Consider the following 16476-nt stretch of genomic DNA (forward strand, 5'->3'; position numbering starts at 1 on the left):
CCAGGGGTCCACAATGGACTTTAATGGGTCTGTTGTTATCTTTGAGAGAGGAGATACAAACAGGTCCATTTTTGTTCCATTTGTACACTTTCAGAGTTATATCAACACTGAGGATTTTTACAGTGTAGATTGGTTGGGGTCACTGAGACTTTGATATCGTCTCTGTCGGGTCGAAACCTTGTATGTCCAAAACTGTTACTTTTCAGGATTCAAATTCAAAAGTAGCAGATCTACAAGCTCAACAAACTGTTACAGATCTAGAAAGTGTTACTTTTCAGGATTCAAATTCAAAATAAGAAAAGTAGCAGATCTACAAGCTCAAAACGTGTCGGTTTGTGCCGCGTTTCGAGCAGATCTGCTACTTTTGATGCTTTGGTGTGACACTGAGTATGATCAAGTAGGGCGTTAATTTACAAAAGAAACACAAAAAGTTAGAATATGGAGATAAGAGGTTTCTGCCCGACAGCAACGATATGGCAGTGGTTCCCAACATTTTTAATGTATTTTATTTTCTTGGAGCCCTCCCTTCTTACATCTGACACAAGCTGGAACCCCCCCCCCCCCCCCCCCCCATGTGCGCTCTCATGCACGCACGCACACGCACACACACACACACACACACACACACACACACGCAGGTGCGCGCACACAATCTTGTTTTTCAAACACGCTAAATCACTTCAGCCCTATTACACTTCTCGTACGACGAAGAGTGAAAACAGACGATCTACAAACCCCGCAACGCGCCGTGACCTTGTAGAACAGCAATTTTCCCAATTTCTCCTTGTAACTTTTGTTAAAAATATTGAAAGGTTATGATTTTGTGCAACATGTTTAAAACGTTGGAAAACTGAGAAGGCCTCACACTCCCCTCTGTGATCTTTAGACCCCCCCCCGGGGGACTGGTGCTATAGGGTGGAAAACCTTGTATGTCCCTTCCTTATTTTTTTTCTAAATAGCCGCTCTACAAGCTCACAACGGGTCGCATCGCGAAGCGCTGTGAGGTTCCGTAGAAGCCCTGCTATTTCCACTACTTTTGTGCAACGCTCTTATATGATGAAGTAAGGGCATTCATTTAGGGGGAAAAAAATACAAAAAAGTGAAATATGGAGATACAAGGTTTGTGCCCGACGGCAACGATATCAAGCTTGGGGGATGTCCTTGAGATGAAAAAAGGGTTGAGAATGCACTGGGTTACAGGTTGGAGTGGGCATTGTGGGGTTGGGGTGGGGTTACAGGTTGGAGGCCAGCGGGCATGGGTTTGGGGTGGGGTCCGGCGAGGTGAAGAAGTCACAGATGAGGCCCTCCTCGGACAGCTGTCCGTACTCGTTGTTGTAGAAGGTCTGTCCAGACAGCTGGCTCAGGAAGGCCGGGCGCTGACGGAAGCTCCCGGCGCCGCTGGCTGCGAAGCCTCCTGGAGAATCATGGGAGCCCGGCCCCGTCAGATGCTCCGTACTGCTGCTACTGCCGTGACAGAAAAGAGTCATCATTTAGCTTGTATCATTTTGGTATTCAGCTTGTACCTATCATTATTTCTGTGTGATACATCTAAATGATGGCAAATAATCAGGCTAGCCGGGATCTGAGTGTTGCGCACTGGCAGAGGCAAACCCAACATGCATATCACAGTGAAACAGCCCTATAAAAGGCAGCTAAACTAAACTGCTTAGCACAAAAATCAAGCAAGGCAAAGTGTTCTGTCTATCTGTCCTCTGCTCAATTAACTCTCTCAGTGCCAAAAGTATTTTCATAAAGTACTCCCCCAGAAATTTGCGTTTTTTTTTATTTTGTAATTTTGTAATTTTTCATTCAAATAAATAATCTGATTGGGTTTTTAAACCCATAATACAGTTCTACCAGTAGAGAGCAACAAATCGACACATTGATGACCTCGCTGGCTCACTCGCCCCCTCCCAAACAGGCTCACGTCACATCCGGTCATTACCGGATGTTGACATTTTCGACAATCGTTGATCGGGCTAAATTACGATGCGATACACGACTACGATGACTGATCGTCACCCAGACCAAAGAGAGTAGACGTGGACCTCTCCGTTCGTTTTTTATACCGTGTGAAAAACCGTGACTTTCCCTATTCTGGCCAAAAATGACCGCGGGAAAAAAATGAGAACCGGAAACGGAATCTGCGTCATGAAACCGGAACCCAATGAGTCTGAAGGAGTCAGGAAGCGAAAGTGATCATGAAAAATAAACAGAATAGCGCGACCACAGTCAAAACTAAAAACTCGGGATTTCTCGTGCTGGCACGGAGGGTACTCGGGAAAAACTCGGGATATCTCGGGGTGTGGCACTGAGAGAGTTAAAGGTCCAGTGCAATGTCATTTTTGGTCATTTTATTTTGAAGTTTCAGTCTGTAACGGCCTTGCAACCAATCAGAAGGTTCCATCCCTTCAGGCTATGGCACGGTAGAACCTCACTCACGTGGTGCGCAGTGTTATTGTTTGTAGCCTGCAGGTGCAGGCTACAAACATGAATGTTTGTTATCAAGTTGCTTATTTCTTTTTAGGGACTTTTGATATCAAAATACACAAAAATGTTTTAAAAATAAATAAATAGTGTCTGGTGGGCAGCTACTGTAGGTAGAGAGCGCAAAAAGAAATAGAGTCATTTTCACCTGTGGTGCCCTATGTCACCCCTAGGGACCGCGACCCTGACAATTGCCCGGCGCTGGCTGCGCATTCACGCGTGGCGTTTTCATCTACTTGCTGAAAACTCGGGCGTTTGGAACTGTTTTTAGGTAATGTAAAAGTAACTAAATATTTTTACTTAGTTACTTTCCACCACTGGTCAGTGAACGTTCGTGCCTTTCTCACTAACTAGGTGGTTTTATTAAACCTCGCAGTCCAGTGGAGCACAACATAATCATCAGGTATTATGGTTATACTAGGAGGAAGATTTTTTTCAAAAAAGTGTACAGAAATTGTTAAAATTCAAGGTTTCAGCCTCCAGGTAGAAACTCAAAATAGTCAGAGAAGACATAAAACACCATAAAAACACCACCAGGGGGCTTAATGAAGTTCTATCAACATCATAGACACATGAAAAACAGAAAAAGTGCAAAACCATGGCACCACCTCTTTAACATTAACCCCACATAATCACATCCTACGACAAACTGCGAGCTTGATTACTATGATGCCGTTTCTCCCAAATTAATCTAATTAGCAAGGAGGACAGAAAACACTCATTAAAAGTCATTGAAGGGTGTGTGTTTGTCGTCGCTGTTGGGTGGAAACCTTATCTAAAACTATCAGGAGATAGAAAAAATAACCTGCAGTGTTCCAATGGATCCAATGTAGTTATTATATGGCCACAAGCTCTTCTTAATACTTTTCATTTGTTGAATATTTATAAAACCCACAGACACACTTAATCACTTTCACTTCATCTTAATAGACATGATAATGACCATATTATTGACATGATACTGACAAGTATCATAATAAGTAAATTATTATCAGTATCATAAAAGTTTTTATTTTCAAAAGTAGCATAAATAGCAGATCTACAAGCTTGTAGATCTTCTATATTTGCTACTTTTGTGCATCTCTCAAACAACGAAGTAGGGAATTCATTTATGAAAAACATAAAATGTTGAAATATGGAGATACAAGGTTTCTGCCTGTTGGCAACGTTATGAAGCATAAGTGTGTAATGATTTAGACCTTTGTTTACATGCAGGCTTATCTACATGTGTTCTCATTTAGCCAACCATTCTGCCTCAAGCTGCAAAACTGACATGATGTCAATGAATTAGTTTAACCAATGTGCATGGTGGTTCTGTAACGTACCTGATAGCACCCCTGTGCTGTTGTTCAAGTCTTTCAAATTCTTCTGAGGCCAAAACCATGCCACTGTCTGTCTGGCTGTCCTGAGCAGAGACAGCAGAGGATCAAATCAGAATCAGAATCAACTTTATTGTCACATCATAGGTTTACAGGTGTAAAACAGTGGGTGAAATTTGTTTTTGTGCAAGCGCCATTGTTTTTGTTATTTCCATAAAAAAAGAAAGGGAAGAAGAAGTAGGCTATCTGAGGTAATCAACTAAAAGTAATAATAAATGGAACGTTTTGAAAGCCAACCATGCAGATGCCAGTGAAATTCTATCCGGAGACATGACATAGTTTGACATACAGTAGAATAGCATGTTCTAAAACGGACAGTTCCAGGCCTTGATTCTCACTGGCTGTTGGGTGACTGTCTGAGCTGAGGGGCTTACTTGTGGACTTTTAGTCGGGTGCATCTCCAGGGGAAACTCTTCAAAAGTCTTGACTCTGGGCTGGCACATGATCTTCGATGGTCCCACAAACACACAGCCGGCAAACGGCACACAGTTATAATACCTACTGGACACATGAACACACATTTTAACAATGTATTCATGTCCACATAAAGGAGAGCATACAAGGACACAAATATTAATGGTACAGTTAAGGTTATTCAAAAATACATGAATATGTCTATGTCATGATACTATAAGCATGTCACCCAGTACTCTATGATAATGAATTGCATTTTTATGGCACCGGGATTCGAACCATTGACCCATGGATCATTAGACGACCTGCACTACACAGCCACCCAGTACTCTATGAGTATAAGTAGCAGCGTCTCCGCCATAAAAAGCTGCTACCAATTATAGCAGATACTGCACAATACTTTTGCTAGCCTTTTTGCCTCCTTTTTGGGCATTCCAAGTTGTTGAAACCATGCACGCACGCAATGCACGCACGCACAAGCACACGCACACACACACACACACACACACACACACACACACACACACACACACACACTCACACAGTTATCATACCTGGAGACTGCAGTTTGTTTATAGGAAAGAATAACTCATAAACACATGCTGACTTATTGTAACAACAGACTGTTACGGGAATTAAGCGATTGGTAATAATTCCATCTCCTGCTTGTTGTGTTTTGTTTTAGTCTAAACAGTCTCCATGTGTTCAGCAGGGTGGCCTCCTTGACTACTCAGTACATGTTGTGTCAAACACTCAGTGTAAAGGTGCAGTGGTTCTCAAACTTTTTCATGTCAAGGACCCCCCGAAATTATATGTATTTGTCGGCGGAACCCCATCAGAAAATGTTTTGTACCAGGGACCCCCAGAAGCAAAAAGTGTGTGTTAAAAATGTTCTCTTAAAAATATTTACCAGTATTTATTCAAAGATTTGCAAAACATTTCTCAAAAATAGCAGATAAGTATGAAGTGGCGCGCTATGAGCTTGTATATCTGCTATTTTTGTATATCTACTATTTTTGAATAGCCCCCCAAGCACACCTGGGGGCACGAGATGCCCGAGAGAAGTGATTAAACAAATAAATGAGCAGACAAAATTGCAACTGGAACACAAGACAGGGAGACCCCTGTTACTGAACACTCTGTAGCAATAATTACTATCAGAATGAAGAGATTTAACCTTTTAACCAAAAACCTCCAAATAATATCACTTACAGTACGTTTAAGTGTGTTATGTTGTACTATAAACAGCATGTTGGCTACAAAAATGGTTCTGATTGTGACTGTGAAGGACAGAAGGCCCTGTCTGTCCATTTGGCCATCCATCCGTCAGTCAATCAAGCTTTATTTATACAGCACAATTCAGACAAAAAATGCAGTTCAATGTGCTTCACAGGAAAAAGAAAAGTTTTTGAAATAAAAAAATACCCCCAAAAAGTCAACTACCTATTGGACATGTTGTTGCCGGCCAGTCTCAGTTCCTCCTCTGACGCGGGACGTGAAGACACCTGCGAGAAGCCGTCATCTTCTGAGCTCTGTGATTGGTTCAGGATGTAGTCTTTTCCATCCTGTCAGGAACGTGTTAGAGAATTATGTACAAGCCTTGTTAACGCAAAATGTGCATTTTTCTAATCTCAAAGCAACAGCATTAGCGAGCGCGGTGACAAAATGACATGTGTGTGTGTGTTTGATGATGTCTCTCCAGGTGCTTTGCTTACCGGCAGGTTGTTATCTTGCAGCAGGTCTCCCAGGATCTCCACCAGAGCAGGAAAGGTAGGTCTCTCCCTGGGTTCACCCTGCCAGCAGGCCAGCATGATCCCATAGCTGCAATCACAATCGCAATCACAATCACAGTCACAATCTTTTCCAATACAAGAAAGAACTAAAGTGAAGCGTGCTGTGCGGTGAAATGTATTTCATGGGTTCCATCTGTTACGGCTCTGGGTTTCAGATAAGGTTCTCAGAACCTCATTTGGGCCCTGCCCAGGAGCTCTATCATGAAGTGATAGAAGAGCTTGCACGAAAATGATGGGGGGTGGGGGGGGGGAAGAAAACATAAGAAACAAGTCAAAAGAAGAAGAAAAGAAGGTATTATATGTGCATTTGTACCTTTCTACATACACCAGCAGAGGGTAGCACAATCACAATCAAGGACCCCACGGAAGTCAAGCAAGATGCTGAACCTCTCATACTGACTACAAATCTAAACTTGTAATCCTCATTACTCTTCGGTGTGCATACGTTTGTGAAATTAATCACAATTATGATTTATTGGTGAGGATTAGGCTGTTTCACCTTGGTGCTCTTGGGATCCCATAATTAGGTGCAGTAGGGCATATAGCATTATTAATCTTTCATGAAGACTTATTTTTTCCCCTTTCTTTATTTTTTGGGTGGGTTGGGGGGGGGGGGGTTATTAGAAAAGTGAAGGAGTGATCAATGGAAAAGTAATGCTTGATTTATACTCCGTCATATGAGGCATACCGCCGTATGACGAAGGAAATCAGTATTTCTCAAACATTTTCATCTCAAGGACCCCCCAAATGTATCTATATTTGGTTGCAGACCCCATGTGCAAATAGAAAATGTTTATTGTTAAAATCTCCGCCCCCACCACCCTCCCCCCACCCCACTTTGAGAGCCACTCACATTTCGGGGGAGGCGGTCTCAGGCGACCTCATCCTGGTGCCATCTTTCAATCGTTTGCAGAAGTCCTCGTCGATCTGCACACCTGGGTACGGTGACGCACCTGCAAACGATGGAGGGACAATTTACGTTGCTGTCAGGCAGAAACCTTGAATGTTTTTTGAATAAATGAGTGCCCTACTTCGTCGCACAAGAGTGGTGCTCTACAAGCTCACAAACGCGTCTCATCGTGATGCGTTGTGAGCTTTGTAGATCGGGTAATACATTAAAAAAAAATATTCTGAAAGTGAAAGTTGTAAAGTGTGTCTGAGGGCTTTATAAATATTAAACCAATGAAAAGTATAAACAAGAGCTTGTGACTAAATAATAACGGCATTGGATCCATTGGAACACAGGGTTTACTGCTTTGTTCCATTTCCTAAAAAGTTACAGTTTCGGACGTAGTAAGGTTACTGCCCGACAGTGACCATATATCGTTGCTGTCGGGCAGAAATCTCTTGTCTCCACATTTTTACTTTTTGTGTTTTTTCATTTTCTTAACGCCTTACTTGACGTGTTTTGACCTTGTAGATTTGCTACTTTTGCTATTCTTTTATTTGAATCCTGAAAAGTAACAGTTTTGGACAGTTTCCAACACACAGAGACGATATACAGTAGTATCTGTGTCAGGAATAGGCACACCTAGATAAAAATGGCACCATGAAAAACATTAAAGGACGACTTCACCGATTTTCAACCTATCTTCATATAATTGGTCCTCACTAATACTCATGATAAAATGGTACCATTTTTTTCTACTTGGTCTGTGTCTCAGAGTTGACAGTCCAGAAACCCGTCTACCAGTGACATCATCGTTAGGCATGATTTCTTTTTCCAACAAAGATTTTAAAAAAATTATTTAGATTTTTGAACAATGGCTTCTTTTATTGCATTGCAACTTTCCAGGAATAGAAAGCCTGCAGTTTCTATTAGCTTGGATTCCCCATTGATGATGTCACTGGTAGACGGGACTCTGAACTGCAGCCCTCCTCTGAGACACAGACAGAGTAGAAAAAAATGGTACCATTTTATCATGAGTATTAGTGAGGACCTATTATATGAAGATAGGTTGAAAATCGGTGAAGTCGTCCTTTAAGTGAATGATATCTCCTGGTGCTGTGAAGGAAAAAAAATGTTTTTTTCCAAAATGGTTATAACCGTTTTTGGCACTCCTCGTTTGGATTATGAAAAACGGCTATAACCGTTTTTGGCACTCAATGTGTAAGTAGTGGGGGGTCTCAAACTTTTCAGGACGCAACCCCCCAAAATAATCATATTTGAACTGGGGACCCCCCACAGTGACAAGCACTTGGAATCCTACTATATAATTGGAGTAACCTCTGTCTGTCTTGGTGGGTCGTCGACCGGGTATGGGCTAGTTGTAGTAATTGGAGTTGAGGCATTACATTTTGTTTGACTCGGTTCCACAGATAAATATTGTGAAAATAGCCGATCTATATGCTCGCAACATGAGCCGTTGTGAGCGTGTAGATTGGCTATTTTCAAAATATTTGCCTCTTTAAGGTAATATTTGACAATTAGAATAATTCGTTGATTTTGGAGGTATTAAAAAGGTCTTAAAAGTCCTTGGGGGTATCTTAAAATGTGCAGATACCCTGTGTATTACACTACTGTATGTTGGTTTGTTTACTGTTGAGTGAGAAAACAATGTTGCATTTTAAGTAAATCAGCTGGGGACCGCCCCAAAATCATTTGATGACCCCCCTGAGGGTCCCGACCCACAGTTTGAGAACCTCGGGCCTAGGCTACTTTTAAACCACCACTAACGTTTGAGAACGAGTTCAGGAAGTGAGGTTAAGTGACACCAAGAAAGAGACAGAACACATACTGCTTCCATGCAGAATGGGAAGATAATTGTTTTTTTCCGACATGTTGAACAGAAAATGTAATTGTCTCATCTACAGCTGCACGGTCCGTTTTGCTAAAGTTAATGCGACCACTAAAGCCTCCTATCATGCAGTGTGTGTGTGTGTGTGTGTGTGTGTGTGTGTGTGTCACATTCTTACCAAATAATAAATAGTTTTGGCATGGCGACACTACTAAAGGAGGCATAATTGACTTTTTGAAGCAATTAAACCACCCAGGATAGTGGCTAATAGATTTATTGAAATGAAATAAATTTACAGCTGCAAGGTAAATACACTTATTTTGTGCTGTAGGCTACAGACATAGACTGTCTCCACCTCTCATGTGGACTGTCTGTAGGTAGGACTGCTTTTATGTTTTTATCGTTTGTCGATTTTGTACTATTGTACTACTGTTTTTGATGTGGACTTTGAGTCTGAAATGAAGATGAATTTAATTAAATTGAATAACAGGACCACACTATAAAATATCCTCATAATGCAAGAAATGACGAGAATAAAATTATACTTTGTGGTTAATAATGAATAGGCCTGGGCGCTCGGGTGGCACAGGGGTGCATCCGGCTTTGTTGAGCGTCTATACGAACACAATTGGCGTTCCTGCGGGCTGGGCGGAGACTGACAGCAGGGATTGTTGGGCGGGAGGAGTAGGATGTATGTCCTCCTGGTGGGGGCCCCTCACTGGCAGGTGAGCCAGAAGGGTACAACAGTAGTGACAGAAACGTGCGGGGAGGAATTAACTGTCATAACAACTACATTGTGGATCAAAAAGGGTAAAACTAATTGGCTACTCCAATAATAATAATAATGAATAGGCCAACATATTTAAGAGGTTATTTCAAGCTGGAACGTTGTTGACTCTACCCCACCCCTAGCACTCACCTCTATAGACTTCACCTCACCCCCTAGCACTCACCTCTATAGACTCCACCTCACCCCCTAGCACTCACCTCTATAGACTTCACCTCACCCCCTAGCACTCACCTCTATAGACTTCACCTCACCCCCTAGCACTCACCTCTATAGACTTCACCTCACCCCCTAGCACTCACCTCTATAGACTCCACCTCACCCCCTAGCACTCACCTCTATAGACTCCACCTCACCCCCTAGCACTCACCTCTATAGACTTCACCTCACCCCCTAGCACTCACCTCTATAGTCTTCACCTCACCCCCTAGCACTCACCTCTATAGACTCCACCTCACCCCCTAGCACTCACCTCTATAGACTTCACCTCACCCCCTAGCACTCACCTCTATAGACTTCACCTCACCCCCTAGCACTCACCTCTATAGACTTCACCTCACCCCCTAGCACTCACCTCTATAGTCTTCACCTCACCCCCTAGCACTCACCTCTATAGACTTCACCTCACCCCCTAGCACTCACCTCTATAGTCTTCACCTCACCCCCTAGCACTCACCTCTATAGACTTCACCTCACCCCCTAGCACTCACCTCTATAGACTTCACCTCACCCCCTAGCACTCACCTCTATAGACTTCACCTCACCCCCTAGCACTCACCTCTATAGTCTTCACCTCACCCCCTAGCACTCACCTCTATAGACTTCACCTCACCCCCTAGCACTCACCTCTATAGGCTTCACCTCACCCCCTAGCACTCACCTCTTCAGACTCCACCTCACCCCCTAGCAACTACTTTTACACAGATACTAGTTATGCTGTGCAGATGCAGTGGTGGGAAAAGTACTAAAACATTTTACCTAGGTAAAAAATCAATTCCGCATGCAATGTAGAAATCTGTTACAAGTAAAGGTCCGGAATTCAAAATGTACTGGAGTAAAAGTATAAAAGTATTGGTATCAAAATGTACTTAAAGTACCAGCAGTAGATCGGTTGTAGATCGGCTATTTTCAAATGGCCGAAATATATATAGGGCTGAAGTGGTTAATGTATGTTTTGTAACAATATTTACCTCTGAGATGTAGTGGAGTAGAAGTAAAAGTACTGAAAATTGGAAATACTCCAGTAAAGTAAAAATACTTCAAAATCGTACTCAAGTGCAGTCCTTGAGTAAATGTCCTTAGTTACTTTACACCACTGTATGCAGATGTACAGTATGTATGCTTGTTCACATTTTGTTTAGGGGGCCGTGTCCACAGAGAACGCCCCAAACGCACCAAAAAACGCCGGGCGTCGGGAGCCGCTGAGGCGCGAAGGAACGGCACTGGGAAGAGGAGCGCACCAGCCTGTCTTTACCATAGAAATACATGGAAGACTGGCGCTGCCAACTCAAAAGGTGTTCTCTGTGGACACGACCCATTAAAAGGTCTTTCCATGAATACATGAGAACAATAATAAATAGCTCTGGGCCGTGGGATGTATCACTGTCACGTCTTCCTCTTCTGTGAATTGTTATAGGTCATCACGAGTCACTGAAACCGAAGAACTTTCAGAGAATGTGGCACTTATTCCAAAAACCTCTTCCCCTGGCATTTTAAAAGGTTAAGCTCTGTGGAAAGGGCAAGCTCATGTAAGATTTTCAGCCTCACAGAAGAACAAAATCTGCTAATCAGGGAGCAGATATATATTTTACAAGTCGTTTGTGATTTTGGAGGCACTTATGTGCGAAGACAGAGGCAGCCTTTTCAAATTGAAGAGTGCATGAGAAAGCCGCGTAATTATGGCCCATGTCAAACATAACTGTGTTTTCCATCACACTCACTGTTGAGACATCATTACGCTCAACCTTTACACTCACTCTTTTTATGCTTTTTCGTAAATGAATGCCCTACTTTATCATACAACAGTGTCGATACAAAAGTAGGAAAGTAGAGAATAGCTGATCCATAAGCTGACGTGTTGCATTTGTGACGCATTTTGAGCTTGTAGATCTGCTTTTTTTTGCTAGTTTTGAAAAATGTTCAAAGTGAAAGTGGGCGAGTTGGCGACATACTGACCTACCCGCGATTTATCAGACCATTCATTGGGCGTAATCAGGATGAGGTTGGAGGTCAAAAGGGGGTGGAGCCTTGAGTCAGAAAAAACAGCTAACTCCACCCCCATTTGGTGGACTTTGGTGGAAGTTTGAGGATCCAATGGAGTTAGCTGGTTTTGTCAGAAGCGCTTTTTAATACTTTTCATTGGTTCAATATTTTTTTAATCAACACACAGACGTAAAGAGTGTTCAATAGCACTGATTATTGGGAAAAAAATTAAAAGCTTAAAAATGGAGTTAGCTGGTTTCTGCCCGACAGCAACGATATATATAGAGAGAGAGAATACCAGCGCTCTCATTTCAGCTCTAAGCCCTTATCAACGCTACCGTCTTTAAGCTTAGAGCTGAAATGCATACTGTACTGTTACTGTATGCTTACAGTACCGATGAGGCTTACGCCAACCGATTATAAGTGCATCAAGGGCGTCTCTGTGAGTGCTGGTAATCCCTATAAATGTAAATAAACTTTTCTAGACTGCACACCCGGTAAGAAATGATTGAAATCAGTTGGAGTTGTACTTGCATTGATTTGTATTCATGATAGTTGGATAGACATTCTGTTTGGTGGAAGACAAATGCTAAAAATAGCATGGTGTTTAAATAAATGCTAGGTTTAATGTTTTCCTGGTATCCTAGTTACTTTGCAGCATATTAATAGTTTTTCTGTTGACTAGGTTACTCTGATCTTGCGTTGCTCTGCACTTGTGAGCATCTGCTGAATGCCTAAATTGTAAATTGGCATGTTTAACTACTGTATCAACTGCTGTCTTGTCCAGACGTTGTGCAGGTGTTATTTTATTTGTTTTTACTTACATTTTTATCCCGCGATTTTTGTAACCCATTTTTTTCACCCGGTGCCAATTTCCTAAGTGATCCTGGGCGCTACACCAGCCCTACACCAGCGCTACACCAGTCCCCCACAGCCTAGGGAGGCCAGGGCCGAGCTCATGCTTCCTTCAATGCATGAGAGCCAACTGACCTTCTTGTCACCTGACAGGGGGGAGTTTCCCCGGTAGGACGTAGCGCGTGGAAGGAACACGTTATTCCAACCAGTTCCCTTCCCCTCGATCAGGCGCCCGGCCCCCGGCTGTCATGGGGGAGGCGGTATAGCGACCAGGATTACTACATGTTTTTGTGAGGGTATTAACTACCCTAGGGTTGTGCAGGTGTTATGATGTTTCTTTACCCAGTGAAAAGATTTCCCACAGGAGGACACCAAAAGACCACACATCACTCTGGCTGGTGTACAGTTTATCAAAGATACTCTCTGGAGCCATCCACTTCAATGGGAGACGGGCCTGGAGGAAACAAGTGGGACACAGTAAGTAAGTAATGTTACACAGATAATCAACGAAACATGTAAACATCCAAACATCACATTCTCGCCCTGATGAAGACCTTAACTGGTCGACACATGTTTTTTTTACATATCGTCACCTTCCTAAACTAACGGCCCAAGTAAAAAAAATACGTTTTTTAGAAAAAAAATAAAAACTGATCCAAAACAAAACTATATGATATTTCTTAACCATTTCACGCAAAACGTTTATAACAAATAAAGACTATTAACATAAAAGTTATGTAATATAAGAGATTTTAATAGGTTTAAATAGGATTAAACCTGACTTAGGCCAAATTATTTACTGATTTACTCCAGACTTAGACAATTTTTCAAGTCACAAAATCATGTGAAAAAAATGCCTATTTTGTCCCAAGTCACACTAGGGAGATAGGCCATTATACTAAAAGGGGAGGGAACAGCATGATTCTTTTCAATTAGGAGATAGGCGATTTTACCAGAGGTGGCCAGTGTCATGAGGAGCTGACTTAGGCAAAAATATAATTTTCCTCAAAAAATGACTTAGGCCATTAGTTTAGGAAGGTGACGATATGAAAGTTTTAAAGTTAAACTCCATTCCTCTCCTCCACTTTTTTGAGTGCTCGAATCTCCTCTTCTTTTTAAGCCTGCATTCCCGCTGATCCTAGAATCACCTTCTTCAGCATACCTTTTAGACTTTCTATCTCCTTTGAGCACCCGGTTGGCCTTTTCATCACATTCTCTCTAAATTGAAATATGTTCAGTGGTGGAAGAAGTAGTCAGGTTTTTTTTATTAAGTTAAAGTAGCAATACCCTAACTTGTAACCAGTGGTGTAAAGTAACTAAGCACATTTACTCAAGTACTGTACTTAAGTAATTTTTTGGGGCACTTTTACTTTACTGGAGTATAGAATGTATAAAACATACATTAACCACTTTAGCCTTATTTTATACGTAGTTTATTTGAAAATAGACGATCTACAAGCTCACAACGCGTTGCGTTGTGAGCTTGTAGATTGGCTATTTTCAAACATTTAAGTACTTTCACTTTTGGTACTTTAAGTACATTTTGATACCAATCCTTTTGTACTTTTACTCAAGTCAATTTTGAATTCCGTACTTATACTTGTAACAGAGTACTTCTACATTGCAGTATTGATACTTTTACTTAAGTAAAACATTAGAGTACTTTTTCCATCACTGCTTGTTGTGTTACAATGTTAGTAAGAGTCCAGCAAAGTTCAGCAAAAGTACAAAAGTATTGGCGTCAAAATATACAGAAGTACCAAAAGCAAAAGTACTCATTATGCAGTATGCCTAATTAGCACGTTATTTGAAATGTTTAAAAATGTGTCAAAATCTTTCTAAAATAGCAGCTCTACAAGCCGATTTTTGTTATATTAATGTCAATGTACGTGGTGCGATGTCTAGTGAGCTGTCTAGATGTCTAGTGCGATGTCTAGATAGACAAAGTATCAACGAAAAACAATAAGAGCACTGCAGGCACACTGTGTGACTTGCACAGTACAACACAATAAAACTTTATTGGCTTTATTAGGCAATGTTTAGGTCACCACAACCTTCTTCAGGCGTCATAGTTGAAGAAGAACATTGCGTCTTGTAGCCTAATAACTTTATCCTTAGCTAGTACTGTGCTCTTCTTATGGTTTTTTGGTTGATCTTGTGTCCTTCACCTACTGTACACGCCTGTCACAAAGACTTGAATAGACAAAGGTTAATACAGCGCTTTAGTGGTTTGTTTGGAATAATTATCTAAATCTACAAAGTAACTTATTATTTGAAAACTAAAAGTTTTCAACAAAAGGTTTATTTGAAAACTTTTCTGTGTGGGGTAATAAGTACAATATTTGCCTCTGAGGAGGGAATGGAGTGGAGTGTATTGAAAAATAGACATACTCAAGTAAAGCAAAGCACAGTACCTGAGTAAATGTCCTTAGTTACTTTCCCACCACTGCTAAATTGAAATACTCAGCATGTTCTCCAGAGCAGTGGTTTTCAAAGTGGGGTCCGGGGACCCCCAGGGGTCCTTGAGGGGGTTCCAGGGGGTTCCAGGGGGTCCCCAGCAAAATGTGTTAATACTGCATCACAATCATTTTAACCCCTTTATCCATTTATACGTTGGCTATTAAAAAAATAGAAAATATACATATGCTATTTTTGAACATTTTAGATTTTTTTTTAACACAAATCTTCTCTTCTGGGGGTCCCTGCCACAAAACATTTGTCGGCGGCCAAATATATATCAATTTGGGGGTCCTTGGCACGAAAAAGTTTGAGAACTACTGCTCCAGAGAGAAAAACGTCCCTTTCGGACTGGAGAGTCTGGCGGTGCACAAGTTCTGAATGACATCAATTTACAGTGAGATCACCTCCCTTTACGAATAAAAGTTTGGACGTCGGAAAGGCGCGTATTGCCAGTGTATTACCAAGTGTGCATTATCTTTGCTGTCTCAATATTTTAACTTTAACTATATTTTTTTGTAAATTAACGCCCTACTTGATCATACTACAGCGTCACACCTTCCTGAAAATCCTGAAAAGTAACAGTTTTGGACATATGAGGTTTCCAACCCAACAGCGACGATATGTTTTACCTCTCTTTAATGTGAATAATTGGCAGAAATCAGCAAAAGTTTTAGGCTGTGTTTTGAAGGGGGGGGGGGGGGTCTTACGTTTCCTTTGCGGACATAGTCTGGGTCTTTGTAGATGTCTCTGGCCAGGCCAAAGTCACAGATCTTCACCACGTTGTTCTCTGACAGCAGAATGTTCCTCGCTGCCAGGTCTCTGTGGATACACTGTCATACACACACGGCACACACACACACACACACACACACACACACACACACACACACACACACACACACACACACACACACACACACACACACACACACACACACACACACACAATCATAACACTGGGGACATCATAACACTGGGGACAGGTATGTGTGTTTGTATATAGTACACTGTGTGTGTGTGTGTGTGTGTGTGTGTGTGTGTGTGTGTGTGTGTGTGTGTGTGTGTGTGTGTGTGTGTGTGTGTGTGTGTGTGTGTGTGTGTGTGTGTGTGCGTGCGTGCGTGCGTGCGTGCGTGCGTGCGTGCGTGCGTGCGTGCGTGCGTGCGTGCGTGCGTGCGTGCGTGCGTGCGTGCGTGCGTGCGTGCGTGCGTGCGTGCGTGCGTGCGTGCGTGCGTGCGTGCGTGCGTGCGTGCGTGCGTGCGTGCGTGCGTGCGTGCGCTGCAATTTCTTGCGCTTTATTTCCCTGTAATTTTATTTTAAAAATACTGTGACAAAGTAATGTTTACGTTCAATTGTTTTGGTT

The 16476-nt window shown here is 42.1% G+C and overlaps 1 protein-coding gene across 2 annotated transcripts in view; it reads right to left on the reverse strand.

Annotated features, from left to right (window-relative positions):
- The window catches only part of flt4 (fms related receptor tyrosine kinase 4), a 281476-nt gene that overhangs the window by 124946 nt on the left and 140054 nt on the right, over positions 1-16476 (reverse strand). The window contains exons 24-31 of one of the 2 annotated variants that reach the window (XM_080416376.1): positions 15823-15945; positions 12998-13109; positions 6927-7026; positions 5996-6101; positions 5724-5845; positions 4241-4364; positions 3813-3892; positions 595-1464 (exon numbers count right to left, since the gene is read on the reverse strand). In XM_080416376.1, coding sequence (XP_080272502.1) covers positions 1233-1464; positions 3813-3892; positions 4241-4364; positions 5724-5845; positions 5996-6101; positions 6927-7026; positions 12998-13109; positions 15823-15945 — 999 coding nt within the window. In that variant the 3' untranslated portion in view covers positions 595-1232. Of the gene's footprint in view, positions 1-594; positions 1465-3812; positions 3893-4240; positions 4368-5723; positions 5846-5995; positions 6102-6926; positions 7027-12997; positions 13110-15822; positions 15946-16476 lie in introns of both variants that reach the window. The other variant, XM_080416375.1, reaches the window with a different exon arrangement.

The sequence above is a fragment of the Gymnoscopelus braueri genome (genome assembly GCF_963280865.1).
Source record: "Gymnoscopelus braueri genome assembly, chromosome: 20".
NCBI lineage: Eukaryota > Metazoa > Chordata > Actinopteri > Myctophiformes > Myctophidae > Gymnoscopelus > Gymnoscopelus braueri.